Raw genomic sequence first — 18,757 nt, forward strand, 5'->3', positions numbered from 1 at the left:
AATAAAAGATTTGTGGAAGACAACACAAGCTAATGAAAATTAATAAAGTACTTTATTTGATTGATTTAAGCTATTACAACATTGAGCTGTAACACAGCTACCAAATATTAGACACACAGAGTTCAAGTGTCCCTGAAGTCTGGCTGGCAGACTACAGTTGATGGAACTGTAGGGCTTACTCCCATACCTGAGAAACACAGTGAAGAAAAGCTGTGAAACTTCAGCAGTCTCCCAGCCTCTAAGGGCTACCAAAAGGGAGTGCTTATAACTGTTATTTAAGGCCTCCTCCAGGATCAGAGGACATTCCTGATGTAAAAAAATACATGTATGCAAGCAAGCTTTTTAAAAATAAATCAACTCCACAGCCTCTTTACAGTCCTGGATATCAAGTTGGAAAGTAGATAAAACAAAATGGATCCTCTCACTCTCACCCAGAGGCAATGATTCAAGCCCATCACAATTTCTATTACCTATGTCTTCTGTGTTCTCCTGTAAAAGGATATGGGTTTGGGGAAAGACTTTCAGTTCTATTACCAGAATTTAATAAGTTACCCACAATATCCCACACCTACTGCTAGTCTCCTTTCCTTGTGCAGTCAAGACAGGCCTCTTAGCACTGTAAATCTTGACTTCTTCATACGCTGGAATCCAGTCTTGTCTAATTGGTACAGAGAGTACTGGAAAGCACTCAGCCATGAAAAGTTGCATCACTAATACAAAATAAAGCTCTGACCATCTAGTGGTTTGCACTTCCCAGGTGAACTCCTCCAGCAAAACCCTCATGTCCGGTGAAGCAATGAGCAGATGGCACAATCTTACTGAATTTTCTTGACTGTAAGGTTGGCTGCATAGATATGAAGAAGGCCTCATCTGAGCTAACAGACAAAGCAGACAAATCTAACTACAGAGCAAGAGATGCCCTGCTTACAGAAATCATTGTTCTGAACTATCTGAAGTAGCTGAACAATGACCATGAAAAAATAATTACATTTCAGTAAGCAGTCCAGCAGCTTTGGGGTTGGAGGGAGAGAGATCTGAGTATAGGTCCCTCTCCAGCAGCCCTTGAAAGCAGTTGCCATAGATGCTTTGGGAACAGAGAGACATTATACATCTTCATCTTCTTTCTCTAAGAAGTCAGTCAAGGTACTGTCATCTACAGGAATTAATAAGTATTCCACACCATCAGGTCCCTGAGAACAGACACACATACACATTCTGTTAACACTGGTGGAAGCTGCAGCACAAGCCACTAGATAGCACTGCAACACTGACATTTGTTTGCAGTGTGGGTGGAGAGCTAGCCAGCATTCAGAAGGACTACAATGCTAAGATCAGGAATATTTCACTAGAGCAATGCTGGAAATGCACAAGCATAGGGAAGAGTCAAAGCTTCTGGTGAGCTATGCTATTCTGCCACTACACAGTTCCTCAACACTGTTTTACCAGATTTAGTACTGGTATACTGCCTCATTATTAGCACTAGCCTGCACTCTTCAATCCTGCAAATACAGATAACTAGAGGAAGCAGACTGATACGCTCCAGAGCCTGCCACTTCTCAAGCGCTTCAGGAAGCTATGTTCCACAAAGCCCTGTAGGCTGCTAGGAAACCAAACCACACTGGACTTTTCACAGCCTCCTATTCATGCAAAGAAAGTTCACAGACTGGAGGCATAAAAGGAGCTGCCATAATAGAATTTCAGCCCTCTGCTAGCGCCCAGGTACTTCAAGCAATAAAGTCTCATGCAGAGCTGCAGACTCATGTCTCAGAGATACTTAGTAGCAAGCAAGTAGCTTTTTGTTCAAGATAGCTGCATCTCCAGAATTATCTTCTTCCTGCAACTCACCCGCTTGGTCCGGATGAGCTTGTGGTCCCTGAATTCTGTCAGCTGTGCCCTCAGTGTTAGGTCACTGTTCACGAGGAATGCCTCCCGACACTGCTGGTAGAAGTCTTGGAAAGAGAGCCCTAAAGATAGAAAAGGGTGAGGACAAGAAGTTGAAGTGGTCAGATTCTGAAGATTCACTGCTGCCCTCCCAGCACTGTTCAGAGACCATCTTCTTCCACCCCTTGCACCAGGCAAGCGTTGTCTGACAAGTATTTAGTAGTATATGAGAGAACATAGATTTAGAAAAATCTCTTATATGAAATATAGAAAAACTATTGCATTTCAGTTGATCACAGATTCAAAACAAAGTTCTGAACAGCTCTTCATGCCCAGGCACGGCAGCCTTATTTCAAGGATACACAAAACTTTGTTGAGGTCTGGAGCGCTTACAGACCCTAACAGCTTTCCACATCTAAGAATGACCTCTATCTACAAATCTTGCTTTAGTTTAAACCACAATGGATACAACGACATCACTTCTCATTGCAAGCAGACAGCTAAGCTAGTATTTCAGAAATTCATGTAGAAGAGTAGATTAAAGTTCCCATCACTCTATTTGCCTAATAGAAAGTTTAATGGCACTTCAAACACACTTCTCAACATTGTGATTCTCTCTTAATTTCCAACCCCTCTATTTTACTTCCGTCTTTATGATTAAATGCTGCTCATGTCACCCACAACAGCTGTTAGAGACAGTGATTGAATAGTCTGCATGTATCCTAGAATGCAGACCAGAAAATATTTAAATAGGAGCAGCATGGGAACAGATGTTTCTGTGTTTCCCTGATCCTTTTAAGTGCTAGAATTGTGCAAATTAAAATTCTTCCTTTATTTTAATTTTGTAACTCCACATTCCCCCACAAAGGATATCAGTCACAACTAAATATCAATGCAGACAACAGTAAGAGAGGAATCAGCTAGTTCCTGTTAGAGGCAGATGTAGCACCACTAGAAGACAGTCTATGCCCACTGAGTCTCATTAAGCCAGCAGTTACAACACTTCCGTTGCTGGATGTAACCACTCAGCCATGAAACCTGGATAACAAAAGCTAGTGTCCAGTGTGACTGAGCTGGCAGTGATGCCACCCCAAGCAGACAAGAAAAGGTGCTTATGTACCTGGGTAACATGGGTTGTCCTTGTTTTCCAGCTGGTACTGTGCAAGCAATCTGAATATCCCCCTAAGTGGGAGGTAGAGAGGGGAAATCAAGAGAAAAAGGCCCATTAGAAAATACTGAGTTTTCCCTCATGAAAGGACTTTGTACATGCTACTGACTCTGTAAGGCCTGCTATCCAAACTCTGCTCCTTTAAAGTAATCAATTACTTAGAACTCAGGTCACATTGTCTTTATCTGAAGAACTGTTTTCAGATGACAGTGCTTGCCTCCTGCTATGTATGTGCTTGAGAGCTAACACAGAACCAGAGTAATCCAGCAAGGACTGGAGACTCACAAGGTGCTGCTATGAAGTATAACAGTATCTTACCTGGCATTGGGAGTGAGACTGCGCAGGACGTGTGTTAAGGAGCTCAAAGCCAAAGATCCAGACTGCTGTACTAAAAGCGAGTTCTCGTAGGAGGTTTCTTCCACATAAGGACTAAATGTGGTTGTTTCATACCAAAGCCAGTTGTAGAGGCTTTGCTTTGCCTGATCCCACACTAGACAGAGAGAGGAAAGCAAAGGCAAACAGAATAGGGAGATTTAGCTTCAGGCATTAAATAAGCAATATTAAAATTTACTTGGTTCTACTGTAGGGTCTGAGGAAAGTAAATATTCTTGTGGAAATTTACAGTACATTCACCCAAGCACTTGCAGGTCAAGTCAGACAAATTTTCTGCAACAAAGCATTTGCACATCTCCTTTTTGTACTAGCTTCACTGATATGCTGTAAATCATGCCAGCATCTGCAGTGTGCAAGTAGGTTAAATAATGTTAAATGGGTGAGAAACCAAATAGTTCAGATGCAATAACAGATATAACATCCAATTTCCATTTCAGAAAGTCTCCAAAATCAATGACTGCTAGAAGCCTAGAGTCCATTCCTTTTTTTTTTAGTGTCTTTGTACACTTTTGGCTCAACAGGGCCTTTTTCTAATCATGGCTTCCAGCTGCTTCAGCCAGACACATATCACCAGGTCTACTTTATATATCAAGTGTAATACTTGTGAATCATGCTCAACAGTACCAGAGTAGAATGCAGATACTTCTCTTTTTGCTACAGAGAACATCAGGGCAAAGGGTACCCACTCAGAGGAGCATTGATGTGATCGATAGAGGCAATGAGGTAAATGCTAGGCAGAGAAGATAACTGTGCAAGGATCTGCTGACTTCTTTCTCCTCTCAACATCTGGCTGTCCAGGTTATGAATGAGGACATAGAGCTCTAAAGAGGAATCTGCAAGGTTGGAAAACGAAAAAAAAAAAAAAAAAAGATCAAAGGAACTGCACTGGGAGTGGTTTCCCACTCCCAGTGCAGCCTAGGACAAGTCTATTTCATCAGGTTCACCTCCATTTTCATCATTCCAATATCAAATGACTTTCCTTATACAGCTTACTGACAGGCTTTCTCTCAATTCACTGTACTGCAGCTCTCATCACAACTACTCTTCTTTCTGCAGCTCAAGCTTTTCTCTTATAATCCAATTTTCACTTGCTCAGTGCTTTACCAAGGAATTTCCCTGTCAGCTATGGCTTTTAGTCCTGAGATTCAAGTTCTATCAACTGTATTTTAGGAGGGAAGTCTAAGCACAGTTTGTTCAGCTGCTTTTGAGGTACATGACTAGGATCCTTCAACTTCTCCTCCCACACTGAAAACACATTTTCTATTCAAGATTGAATCCAAGGTATACTGACTTCATTAGAAATTTTTCCACTGAGCCCTCAGAGGAAGCCAAAAAGACTTTTAGCATGAATAACACAAACAGTAGACATTATAAGTGCTTACTTAGCTTATTGTTGCTCTTAGTTATACTCAGGGAAGAGCTTTCTGAGCCCTGAGATAATTCTGTAAGAGTAGCCAGTTTTTGTTTGTTGTTTTTTTTCCCTCAGAAAGCAAATACATATTTGGCTACCAATGGAAACTGAAGGTTCCACAGACTCCCAGTCAGATCAGCTATAGTGCAGTACACATGAGACTGATTTATGTAGATTCAAGTGGAGACCATCATTAATCAGCCTTTTCCACTTACTCCCATCAGAAATACACAAAAGATAATGATGGAGAAAAAGGAGTGTAAACTCTTGAACACAATCCCCCGTGCAATTAAGATTCCCAAGGCAATTTGTGTACGTACACACAACACACAAGCAGTAAAACCTACACACAGAGAATTCAGCAAGCATTCTGTATGGTGGTTATCACTTAAGTTTGAATCCACTTCTAACCTGCCTGTTCAACATTGCTCTCCTTTATTTCATCTTAATGTTGGAATTTTGCATATATTAAACTTAAATTACTGTTCTACTAAACCGTGTTCACTTAAGCCTTGGCCCAGCATATACTGAAATTTATGGAAAGACTCCCAGGCCAGGATTTCACAGCGCAGCTCAAAGGACTTGGCATCTGTCAGCAACTGCCATTCCAAATTGTTTGCAAGTTCTTCATCCTGTTTATTTCAGTGACATTCATCAGGTCCTCAAGCAGCCACTAAGAGCCACCTTCCCTCATATGTCAGGAGTTTATCTATCCTGCCTTCCACCAAGAAACATCTGACTATAGAAACACTGAATATGTAAAGCACAAAGGCACTGTGTTGAATGCAAGAGATGAGCATTTTAGTTTGCTGAAGGGATAAGGAGCCTCTCTCCTGTTAGAATGCTCAAGCTCTCCTCCTTCAATTTCTAGAAAACTTCTTGGGTGAAACACTGACAGGGGTAATAGCTGGGAGCACATATAAAATATATACACGAGGAATATATGTAAGAAGCATCAGAAACTTCAAGACAACAAATACATTGGGTACAACAGACTAAGAGGTTGTAACCATCTGTATGAAAGCTGTGAGGTAAGAACACGTCCAGGCTTTCCTAACAGTAAGTTGAGTCAACCATTTTAACATATAAGGTCAGTTATTTTACCTTCTTTAAACCTTTTCATGATGAATTCAAGTTGGTCAAGGGGGCTACGGAATGTCCCAATATGCTCCAGTACTTCCTCTGTGATGGAGTTCAAAATCTGGAACAGAAAACTGCAGAGTCATCATTGTTTCTTTCGAAGGGCTCTGGCACTGATCGACCTATTGCAGAAAATCTGAAACTTAGCCTTTGACTGTCATGAGGAAGATAATCTGATTTTTACCATCAAATCTTGAAAACCATTCAACATAAGCCTAAAATTACTACCCTTCTTCAAAACATGGCATAAAATAAGACTTTAGACTGATGAGTATATATTAACACTGGAATCAAAACTTCCCGGAAAATGCATGGGCTAACTTCTTTAAACTCTTAAAAAAGATGGGAACTACTCTTCATTCAAGAGTCTGTTAGCTATAGGCTGCAGGCAGCTTTCCTTAGAATTTGTATTGAAAGATTTTTTGGGAGTACTTACAACACAGGAAGATTAGAAAAACCCACGAGCTTTTGCCACACTTACTGATCTCACAGTGATGCTGGGGAAGTATCCATTAACCACAAGGTGAACAGAATCCCGGAGCACAGAGGTACGAAACTTTTCCAGCAAATCCCGCTTTGAGCCCAGTCCATAGAGCATGATATTGAAACCCAAGCTGCAGAAAAGTGAGCAAATACATTAAATCAAAAGTGTACCGTCCCTCTTAGGTTCATGCATTCCCATTTTCATTAAGCAAAATGATCCAATTCAATCTTGCCTCTTAAAATTTCACCTTTCTAGGGAAATCTTCAACTTCAGGCTTACCTTAAACTCACTGCTGACAAAAAAGGTCAGCTGCAAGGAATCAGAAATGTAGCATCCTAGCAAAAGTAGTGTTCTGGCAGGCAGGAAGCCTGCAATTTAACAAAATGTCTATGGAACAAAACAGTATTGTCCAAGAATTCTGTAAGACTGCAGATAGATCTACATCTTCAAACAATTATGACTAGAATAATATTTGAATTTCCCCCTTCACCATGTGATTATATTGAATATTTACCATGGGTTACAGCAAATACAAGAAAAAAGCAAGTGTGTTATACACTTGTAAGGTGGGTTTCTACTCTGATCTACAGGCAAGGCTTCAAAGCAAAATGCCACTATTCTCATACTTCCTGCTTATTCTGATTGCCCCATTGAGAAAGAAGCAGAAAAACACAACAGAGTGTGGTCGCAAATCACAAACCTTTGTTTCCTTCAGAGGAGTGAAAAAGCACCATCTTGACCAGAAAGACTATCAGGCCACTCCAACAACCAGAACTGGACAAGGTGACATGTCGCTGACTTCAGTATCATCTCTGGATTTGTCCCTTTTATCCTGCCACATACATCTCTAGCTATTTTCCCAGGTCATTGAGTCACAGAGAACTCCTCCTCCAGCAAGTCTTTCAAAGTTACCATCTTTTTCATATGCTCCATCACTCCCCACAGAGCACAAATTCCTCTTTGCACTCCACTCCCTTGCAAAGCTTGCGAGGGGCTTTCTGCTCATCAACATCTGCTCCTGCCTTGAAACTTAACTTCAAAGCTGGTGCCCTGTCTTCTCTAAGGCATTTCAGAGTCTCACACTCTATTCTATTTCACTATTTAATTTCCTAGAAGAGTATTTTGATCCTTCCCTCTAACATACAAACTCAGACAAAATTTATGCTGCTAAGGTTTCCAACAGCATTAAGATTTCCATTTGCCTAGATCGTTAAGTACCATAGACACTCAAAGTCAACGCTACTGCCACATCACTGGGGACGGCTACATATTGAAGAAAACAGTGGCAGATTAACCATTATCAACCATACTACTGTAAGCAAAACTGTTTCTACACAAACAGCACTTTTCTCATCCTTGAAGTTCTCTCTCTTGTGAATGCACTCTAGCTTGGTTTACAGAGGCACAGACAAACAAACCAGGCAGAATGCAACCTCATTTCACTTCAGGCATTCCGTTCAAGGAGTCAGTCAGATATAATCTGGTCTACAGGAAACACTGTACTAAATTAATGACACCTAACTTTAAACATGATCACTAAATTAAGGAAAAGATCATTCCTTAACTCATCCACAGAATTATTGTTGGTATGAGGGGAAGTTTACTGGCAGTGTCTGTTTACTTGGCTTCTTCAGTGATTCTCACTGAGTACTTACTGTAACTGCAGCATCCACTTGGAAAACAGAGACTCATGCTGTTGGTTCAGCTCTTTGATTTCAGCAGCAAAGGCAAGGGGAGCTTTTTTCAAGAGGTCGCGCAGTGTTTCCTGTATTGAGAAAAAGATAATAAGACAGTTTTCAAAGTTTAGAAAGATAGGACAGATACCTGGAGTCCTTACAAATACTCTTTTAGTATACTTTCTAGCTAGGGATCAGAACGGTTTTCACTGATGCTGCACTCATGTTTCCCTGTGAAGACCCCTGTGAGAACTCTAAGCAGTTTTACTTATGAAGAAACAAAGCAAACAGTAAGTAAACTTCGTATGGGAAATAGCAGCCAGACTAGGACTAGAATCAAGATTTGTGCCAGTATTACACCGTATTTTATCTCTTCCTGTTGAGTCCGGGAACACTACTCCTGAAACAACAGAGACATTCAGAGCTTTCACAGTACCAAGCACTCTACCAGGAAGACACCAAGACCACAACCCAGTCCAAAAGAGCAAGGGTTCAAATCAACATGCTTAGCAATAGTTCATATGTTTATCACTACAAGAGAATGCTCATGGACATCATCTTTGAAGAGAAATACAAATACAGGAGAAAGAAAATCATTTGCAGCCAAAAGATAAATGTAGAGAAAGTGTTACTTCAAAATCATCAAAAATCAAAGGATTAATTCAGCTTTAAGATGTACTGGAAATGTTGATATTTAAACAGCACTGCGGCATGACAGATGCAGCTTTGCTTTCTATTCCCCTGCAGAAGACGATAGTTTACTCTGGAAAGAATGCAAAAGGCAGCTGCAATGTTTCAAACAAACATAAAGCATTGAGAGACAGAACTGCCAAGTCTTCAGCTTCACTGATGCCAGTAGTAGATTTAATACTGAGAGCCTTAATTTTCCTCCAGAGCTGTTGTGCAAAAACTTGTTAGGAATCCAGATGTTTCTCTACGTAGTAATTCCAGACAACAGCAGACATCAGGCAACCTGTATACATACTGTCTTTCAAAACACAGAAGGGTACAAAAGAAGTAATAGACAAGAAGACACTACATGTATTTTACACTAGTTTCCTTGGTACCAGCCCCTGTGTACCTGGCTCTCTATGGTGCAACCACTGTCTTGAAACTAGCTTTGAAAGCACCATATGGAAAAACACAGTCCAGCAAGTCAGTCATTGCAATTAGACAGTTCCTGCGTCCTAGGAACTAGGGTGGGACAAAGTGCATTTCACAAAGCAGGTGACAACATTTACAGCTGTCCCAAGCTGCATGGGGCTTTACCCAATAATTCACAGATGAAAAGGGATATCTCCATCTCCCATACACATATTCACCTAATACAATCAAGATAGCTTGTAATCCACCTGCCCATTTCATTTATAAAGATGGTGATTTGTTGTTAATTTTAAATGCAGGGCTCTACAACTCTGTTTCTCCCTCTTTTCCTCCAAAAGACAGCTTTAACAAGCCTGTTTTGACAATTGCAGCTTTCAGCTATCTACTCTAACAGTGCTTTGTCTCTGCATTTTCCCTACTGTCTCAGGCATTAACAACTAGGCAACAGCCCACTCTCACTGTCCTTGCTCAGGGGTGGCAGTAGGAAACATGATGCTTAAAATATCCCCCACTCCCTGCCTAACCCAGAGTTACCAACAAAAATGTCTTCAGCAAAGATAAACTGAAAATAGCAACATTGGGAAGTTTCAGAGGGGGAAACCTATATCCATGAAACCAAAAGGTCTGACAGTACTTTGGTTCACCATGAAGCGTACCTGATTTAGCCTTCTTCTCTGCAGTTTCTGCAGGGTTCGGTCCGAGGTGAGCACTTTGGAACTACTGTGCGCTTCAAAGTATTCCTCCACCAGGTTGCTCTGCAAAAGTGACAGCAAGGTCAGCCACTCTCCCCTGTACCTCTGTACTCAGAAGCACATCTAAACACGACAAATAAGAGATACAGAATAAGGCTGAATAGAAAGCCAGAAGTTATTTGCAAAAACGGCTTCTATAGTAACCTTCTGCCAAAGCCAACCCAGTCAGATGGTCCTCTGCTGGAGAGAAGAGGGAAGAGTTTCCAAGAGAACAGAATAAGGCTACAGTTCTAGAGGGTGTGGGGATCCCTCACACTGAAGGAAGTCTGACACAAAAGTAAACATTGAAACAGAAGGTAAGGTGTAGTTCTTCTGGTGCAGTAAGAGTCAATTTCTTCATCATTCATCAGTACAATGACTCCTGCCTCACAGACATCTTAGGGCTTCTCCTTCTGCAGCTGCTGAAGATACAGACTGCGTTAGCTCACAGGCTCACACGCTGTGAGGGTACAAAGAGGACTGCTTGGAAGCACAGCAAAAGCTAATCCAGCTGGTCTGGTTTGAAACAAGTCTGGTAGTTCTTCCTCATATTTAAGCCTGGCCACTGACACCTTACTATCACTATGTGTCCCTTCACTCTTGCTAGCTCAGAAGTGTAATTTCTGCACACTCACCATCTTGTCATCCTTCATTTTTTTGGATAAGGTTTTTTTGAGAAGAGGTGTAGATGCAGTCTTAGTTTTTGCAGGGGTCTTTCGGCCTGATACAACAGTGTTGGCTTCTTTCTGTTCCTCCTCTTCCTCCTCCTCCTCCTCCTCCGAGCAGGAAGCAGAATATTCACTCTCACTTTCTAAATGAGTGTCTGGAGCTAGAGAATAAATTTAAGATTAAGAGCTACCAATGACTTCTTACCCAGAACACATTTTGCACAGTCCCTCTCTCCCACATATGTTTTCTAGAGGTTTTCCAAGCATATGACTCTTAAACCTATTTAAGAGAAAAGTAAAGTCAATGCTTAGGCAGACTGCAAACACACATAGCCATTTCTTTCCCATTTTTGAATTCAAATTCTTGCTTAGTAAAGCTCTGCCCATTGATACCACCTGAGAAATACAATTCTACCCTGAAAAGTGACTAATAAAGGACCACAAAATTCCTTGTTTTTCCTAGTACGTCTACAACAGTTTTCCAAAATGCCAGTCCTGCAAGCTGTATGCTGTGTCACACACTGAGAAAAGGTTTTGTAAAAGATCTCTGTTAATGCTGATTGAAGAGCATAGACAAAATCCGGCTCAATCTTGCTCTCACAACACAAAATAAGAAATAGAACATGAAATATCGGGCACAGAACTCCCCTCTACATTAATTCTGAACACATATAGCCAGTCAATCTTCGGAAATAATTTACCAAGAATATCACAGCCATCAGTAAAAAGTTTTAAAACTTCACTGGGTTCAAGTAATTGTGCCGATCCATCTTAACTCTATAGCCTTCACTCCTAGACTGCAGCTTGAAGAAGAGTACAGACCCTAAAGGCTAAAGGCTATACTACACTGAAGTGTTAGCATATGTCAAATTATTCACAGTTTTGCCTCTTCTGATCATGTCACTGAAGTTTAGTAATCCAGTCCTTCTACCACCTCCACCCCTTTCCTAAACAGTAACTTTTGCAGGGGAAAAAGTCTACATATCTTGAGCAATGAGCCAGTAAAAATAAACTTCCTTAGGAACATTTCTATAGTTTCTGTAGGATGAAGAAATCAGAGTCAAGCAGAAGCTTACAAGCAGGAGAAACACTTTTCTCTGAACACAACTCACCAGTGACAGCGGGAGTTGACTACCAAGATAGATCTTTACCTGCTAGCCTCCTCCTGAGTCTGTAAGGTGTGGTGGACACAAATTCATTCTTTTTACTCTGTAACAGAAAAAAATCCCATGTGTTAGCAAAAAGTCAACATGCCTCCCAAAAGCAGCCCTGTGCCAAGCAAAGAGTAGAAACAGATTTCAATTTCAATCTATTTCAGCCCACAGAACCTGAAAGCAGCAGCAATAAGTCAGGAGAATTATTTTTTGTCATCTATAACTATGGGGGCAGAAGCAGGTTGCAAAAAGGGCTTCATTCTTTCAACTAAAAGCCCTGAGCAAGAGGGTGAAAAACTGCTTAATTTCCCACCAAGATGCTGATTCCTCGGGATGTGTCAAATCAAAGCAATGACAAACTAGAGAGAAGGACCTGGGAGTGCTGGTGGATGACAAGTTGACTATCAGCCAGCAACGTGCCCTTGTAGCCAGGAAGGGGTCAATGGTATCCTAGGCTGGCTGCATGAGGAAGAGTGTTGCCAGCAGGTCAAGGGAGGTGATCCTGCCCCTCTACTCAGCCCTGGTGGAGCCTCATCTTGAGTACTGCATCCAGTTCCGGGCTCCCCAGCACGAGAGAGACATGGAGCTACTGGAAAGAGTCCAGTGTAGGGTTAGAAGGATGATCAGAGGGCTGCAGCATCTACCCTATGAGGAATAGCTACAAGAGCTGGGCCTCTTTAGCCTGGAGAAGAGAAGACTGAGGAGGGATCTTATCAATGTCTGTAAGTACCTGAAGGGAGGGTGTCAAGCGGATGGGGCTAAACTCTTTTCAGTTGTCCCGTGTGACAGGACAAGAGGCAATGAGCAAAAACTGAACCACAGAAGTTGCACCTGAATGTGAGGGGGGAATTTCTTCACTGTGAGAGTGACAGAGCCCTGGAACAAGTTGCCCAGAGAGGTTGTGGAGTCTCCTTCTCTGGAGATATTCAAAACCCTGGATGCAACCCTGTCTAATATGCTCTAGGTGACCCTGCTTGAGCAGGGAGGTTGGACTAGATGCTTTCCAGAGGTCCCTTCCAACCTTACCCATTCTGCGATTCTATGATCTATGTAACATAGTATATCCAAAGTCACTTGGAGGTCCAGTATAAAAACAACTACCAAAATGACAGCAGATCATTGGAAATACTAAGCCCAGAATGAGCAGAGAAAAATGAACCTGAGTTGCCTGAGCTCACTAAGACATAGCTTCATGTCTTCATTATACATGTAAAGCACTGTCTGACCCAGATACCAGATCATGTTTGCAATAATTAATCTAAATAATAAACAGATAATCTAAATAATCTTCCTTAATCCTGTCTCATCAAGAGACAAATATGGCACTCCAAAACAGTATGTCTTAGGCGTCTTTTTCACACTAGAGCCTCACACTGGAGAAACTTTGCACATGCTTCTACTATGATGCTACACTACTTTAGAAAGCCAACTGTTTCACAGCACTTTATTCATAGCCACCACAACTAGCAGGTCTGAGCTGTACCTCTCTGCACTCTGTACCATCTCTAAAGAAGATATCAACCTGTAGAATCTCTCCTCAGGTATCACTTTTTTTTTTTTTTTTTTAATAAATAAACCAATACTAAAGTAAGAAACTGAATAGCACCATGGTTGTTGAATTTCTGTTATAACAGCACTGCTCTCCTTAAGATTAAGGCTGTTTCTTCCTCTTACGAGAAACTGGAAACTGAGTTTAACTGCATATTAAAGGACAGGTAAATACTTCTCATTTTGATAGCTAATTAGGCTTTCAAACCTGTTGATTTGCATATTCACTCTAAATCCCGTAACTCTACTGGATGGTAGCTCTGGGGGGTGGCTCGGTTGAATTTCTCCCTGCCTGCCTGGATTAAGAGAGACATCTGTACTGTGGGTGAGGCTCTTCAAGGTCCTTCCTCTCTAGTACAGTAATAACTAGTCAGTTCAAGTTTTGAAAGTGGAGAAAAAAAAAACAAGAAAGGAGTCACTCACCTTCTGCTGCACTTTGTTTGAATTCAAATGTTCTGCAAGACAAGAAACAGCGTTGTTCAGAGTATCATGTATTTTCAGCAGTGGCACAGGATGCTCCACTAGGAAAATGGGCAGCCACTATCCAAAGACACACTGCTTCAAAATATCAGCTCCCTAACCGATTAGTCCTATGGCACAAGCTCTTACCTTCCCACACATAAGCAAGGCAACAATGAATAGTCAATGCTATCACCATGGAAGACAGGTTTGGTTCTAGTCACAACTCTGTGGGAGGCTACCAGCAGGAGGGAAGATGCTGAAAAAAGACCTAAATGTTCTTCTGTCCATGAGCACATCAGACTCCATTTCTAAGCACAAGGTAAGTTACTCTTGATAAGGTTGATCTGCACTGACTTCTTCCACCTGTATTTCTCCTTACAGCAGTGAGTACTTGAATACACAATAAAGTACAAAGTTACACATGAACACCCACATAATCTTACCAATCTGATGCTCACTCAAGAGCCCAGCTCATAACTCTCTCAAGTGCAAGCATTTGGGTTGAACATACAGGAAATCAGTCAAGTGACGCAACAAAAGACGAGACAGAAGTTCCTGTTTTTCTCTAGGCTGGCAGAGCATAGTGAAAGACAGCTAGGTGAACCAGAAGTCATGCACACCAAACATTTTACTACAAAGTTACACTGACTAGAACACAGAGGCATGACAGAAGCTGGCACCCTAGCACCTGCTCCGCCATCCAAGCAGGAAGATAACCCTTAGCCATTCAGCTTCAGTTCCCCAAAACTTCAGAGGACTTACTGCTGCTTTGAGGGGATTTGACAGTCTTCTCAGGGCACTCAGTGCGATCAGGAGCCACACTCTGTCCTGGTGTCCGGGCTAATTCAGAGGCTGTAAAAAATGAGGTGAAGGGAAAGAGGTTCCATGCATCAGGGACAAAACCCCCAGCTCTAGCTAGTCGGCCATGGAGTCTTATACCCGAAACAGAGGTTATCTGTTTGGGAATACCCAAATATTCATTTCCCAGCTAGTTCAGATACTGCACCAGATACTTCCATTTTTTTTCTAACCCTAAAGATGAATATCTTACTTGAAAAAGATACTCAGAAACCAAACGCTTCAATTCATTCCTTCCACAGGCAGTGGTGGCAGAAAAGCTTTGCTTCTGTGGGTTCCATCCATCTTCAAATTACAGCAATCTTTGGTAACACCCACTCAGTTCCTTATAACTATGCAACTGGACACCGTGGAGCAGCAGATACAGCAAACACACCAATCCCTTAGAAGCTGGGCTCTCATAATCAATTCACCTTTTTCTATTGCGTATCAGCACAAGCTGAAGTTGAAACACTGATCTGAATATGAAAGGCCTAATACCAGTTCCTCAAGAAAACTACTCTCTCCACTTCTCTGATGAGTTGCAATCTGTTATCTTCCTATCCATCAGTTTCCATATCATTTATCCATCTCCAAACCCCATCCATCTCTTTAGCCATCTCCAAGCCCCAATCACAGCCTTCCAGACTGCAGCTCAGTTGTGGGATGTCTTCTGAAAGGGGAGTGCACTGACTCACAACCACTTGCTAGGAAGGTTCATCATTACGGTACAGATAAGGATAAGGACCTTTGATCAGCAGTTGTCAAACTGAGTCATTGGTCTGGCAAGGAACACCAGGGAAACATACCCTGGTGGAGAAGGGCATAAGAAACAAACCTCCCTAGAAACAGCAGAAATACAGAGAAGTGAAGAGGTATGGAAACCACAGTTTCTTTACAGTTATAAGGAGGAATAATCCCTCTTCTCTGGATCATCTTCTGTAGGCTGCATCAAGTTCAAGTGGTGCTGGGCTGAGACTCTTCAGGCGAGGAGAAATGTTGTGGTAACAGGGCCTGAGCATCTTGTGTTAACCTGAGCAGCCCACCCTCTCTAGCAGTGCCACTTTCTGCTTTATTCTCCCAAGCTCCCAGTTAGCCTAGCAAACACACCCCCAGACAGTCTGGGAACAAGAAATCTCTTTCCACAAGCGGTTAAAACTGCCTCTTTTTCAACTCTGTCTTTGCCTGATAATGAGATATTCTCATTTCCTTCTAAAGTTACACAAACAAAGCCTCTACCATCCTTTGGCAAACGCACACAGACTCTTCTACCAGCATTAAGAAATTACTACCTTTTCTTATTTCCTGCTTTTAGACAAATATGCTGGCTATCCTCTCAGCACAGCCTCTGCTTCCTTCTGGCTTCATCTTTTGCTTCCCCCCACCACACAGAGCACCCAAACTTAAATCCTTCAGAACAATTCACACCACCTCTTTTCTCTTCAAATAATCCCATTATACAAAGAAACTTCTATTCTATAAACATTCAGATTTGTCTTCCATTAAACAGGATTCAACCCACAATAAAACAAAGCAAACTGGAAAAGGAAGACTAAAAAAAACAACAAATAAAAAAGACAATTTTGCTGCTAAATTTAAGATTTCTTTCAGCACAAGCTTCTCACAGGGCTTTCTATACTGCTAAAAAAGATACTGTTAACAATGCACTGATTAAGTCACAACAGTTTTTTACTTCCAAAACAAAGAACCTTTCACGCAGCAGTCAAGCTTCTGGACAGAACTGCTCCAGTCCGTAAGGCAGGCGTACTCATCTCACTAACACCAAGAACATGGAATAACTCCTTCTGCATATGTAAATTAATGGTTCTGTTCAAATTGATACCTAATGTTTTTCAATATTTACTAGGAGTTGTAAGTCACTTTTTTGTTAATGTTTTTATCTGCATACATGTTCACAGAAGCAAGATGAGGAGCCCTTACTATACAAAAAATAAGACCAGGACCCCCCAGATCAAACTGTTTAAGCAACACAAGGACAAAATAACACCAATTTGCATTCTAACCTCCAACGCGACTTTATGTCCTAACCCTGGATTTTTGTTTCTGGGCAAGACTGATCTGGAGCCAAACAGAAGCTACTGAAATAGCCCAAACATATCTTCTGAATGCGCAGATGTGACAAAACACGTTAACAAGGGTACTCAAGAAAACAGCAGCCAGAGCAATAGTAAATGAAGAAATAAGAAAACATACCCAGCTCTGCCATTTTGCCGGAGCGTTTTGGAGTCTGGAATGAGTAAACTTCACCACCACCTACACCTGAGCCATTTCCCATTGTATCTGTGAAAACAAAAGTTACTTGTAGCTACTTAAGAAGCACTGGTATTTTCCCAGCCCAAGGGAAATGGAATACTTTACTATTGGGCTTAAAGGACTCTTTATGTAATATTACAAAATACATACAATTAAAAATCTTAGAAGCATCGTCATCTCCTCTACCTCCTACCAGAAGCACAGCCAGGCCTGGCCAGCCCTCAGCACCTCCTTCCTTCCCACCATCAACAGCACTTTCATAAACATTGCACAGCTTGGACACTGTGAGAATCTCCTGAAGTCACAGCTGTGTTAGGTTCCTCCCTGCCAATACCTTGGGCACATATTCCAAGAACAGCAACGTAAGACTTCTCTTCCAGGATCTCCTGAGCTTCATCATCTGAGATGTTTTCAAGTGTTTTCACAAATTTTTTTGCATTGACTGTCAGTTGAGTCTTATCCTTCCGAACTTTAACACCTAGAATTACAATCAGAAGTTATTACCACCTGCTATTACATTATTTCTGTTGTAATAGCATGCAGCTCAACATTTAGAGACCAAGATCCTGCTGTGCTAAGCACAATAAACACAAAATAGAAAACACATTCTGCTACAAGAACATCTATAACTCGTCTGTGTCACAGTGGTCGGCTGACTCTAGGGCCATTACTCCCTCCTGTAACTGCCCCAACCCTAGCACAGCAAAAGCTGGCTGACCACAATGGTCAGCTCCTCATTTCAATACATGCCAGCCTCCCCAGTTTGGTACAAAAAAATGACAATGATTCACACATATACGGGTCAAATTGTGGGCAAAAGGGACAGCATTTGATTTCCTGAGTCTTCCTTAAGAAAGTGGGACAGGTCAAAAAATTCTGGCCTAGAGGCTGCCAGTAAACTCAGAGAAGAACTGTGTTTGGAACAGACCTCGGGCGGCCACCCAGTCTGACCCTGTGCTCAAAGCAGGGCCAACAGCCAACTCAGATCAGGGTGCCATGGGCCTTGCACCACCACCAAGTTTCGAGCAACTCTGCAGCTGGAGGTTCCACTCCTTAAAAGCAATGAAAACTGCAGCAACGCTTTTCTGTAGCAGCCACTTTGAGCCTCACTGGGAGCTGACTCGGTGTGCGTGAGTGTATTTTTAGCTCTTCAGGGCTGCTCGTCTCCTCCTCCCGCAGGCCGTTATACACACGCGTTTCCGCTTAAGAACCCGGCATCAAGACACCCGACACTACCTCCAGCTGAGGGCACCTGCCACGGCGGAGCCGTCACCCCTCCGCTGTGCCGGGGGGAGGGAGGGAGGAGCAGAAAAACCCGCCGAGGCAGAAGAGAGCTCAACCGCCCCAGGCGCTGCAGGAGGCCCGCGCTGCTTGCACCCCTCTCAGGGGAGGTGCGAGCCGCGCTGCCCCAAGCCGGCGGTACCTGCGTCGTCAGCGATGTGCTTCAGGACGTCCTCGTCGGGCACGAATCTCACCTCCAGGGCGGCGCTGCCCCTCCCCGCTGGCTGGCTCATGGCGGGCCCCGGCAAGCACCCCCGTCAGCCCGGTCCTGCTCCCCGCCAGGGGGCGGCGCCAACCGCCGTAACCGCCGCCCCGCTCACCGCGAGCCCCACAGCACAGGAAGCGGGCTCACGTGCCTCACACGGCCGACTCCACCGCCCACCCCGCCGGCGCGCGGGGCGGGGCGGGCGCGACGCCACGCCAGTGAGCGCCGCCGCCGGGCCTTGACTGACCTGCGGCTCGGCCAATCCGCGACCCCTCCCCCTGCGCCCCGCCGGCGGGAGGGACGACGACAGGGTGGGAGTTCCGCTGCCCGCCAGAGGGAG

At 42.9% G+C, this 18,757-nt stretch overlaps 1 protein-coding gene across 1 annotated transcript; it reads right to left on the reverse strand.

Annotated features, from left to right (window-relative positions):
• Positions 1-33: 33 nt before the first annotated feature.
• Positions 34-18,481, reverse strand: ORC2 (origin recognition complex subunit 2). Its single transcript, XM_062578210.1, has 16 exons — positions 18,355-18,481; positions 17,266-17,409; positions 16,872-16,958; positions 14,583-14,672; positions 13,782-13,813; positions 11,808-11,865; positions 10,624-10,817; positions 9,914-10,012; positions 8,133-8,242; positions 6,475-6,607; positions 5,958-6,054; positions 4,129-4,275; positions 3,368-3,539; positions 3,002-3,063; positions 1,846-1,964; positions 34-1,190 (listed from the first exon to the last, which is right to left on the reverse strand). The coding sequence occupies exons 1-16, from the start codon at positions 18,443-18,445 to the stop codon at positions 1,104-1,106; spliced, it is 1,722 nt and encodes a 573-aa protein (XP_062434194.1). The 5' UTR covers positions 18,446-18,481; the 3' UTR covers positions 34-1,103.
• Positions 18,482-18,757: the final 276 nt, after the last annotated feature.

The sequence above is a fragment of the Rhea pennata genome, chromosome 6, assembly GCF_028389875.1.
Source record: "Rhea pennata isolate bPtePen1 chromosome 6, bPtePen1.pri, whole genome shotgun sequence".
NCBI lineage: Eukaryota > Metazoa > Chordata > Aves > Rheiformes > Rheidae > Rhea > Rhea pennata.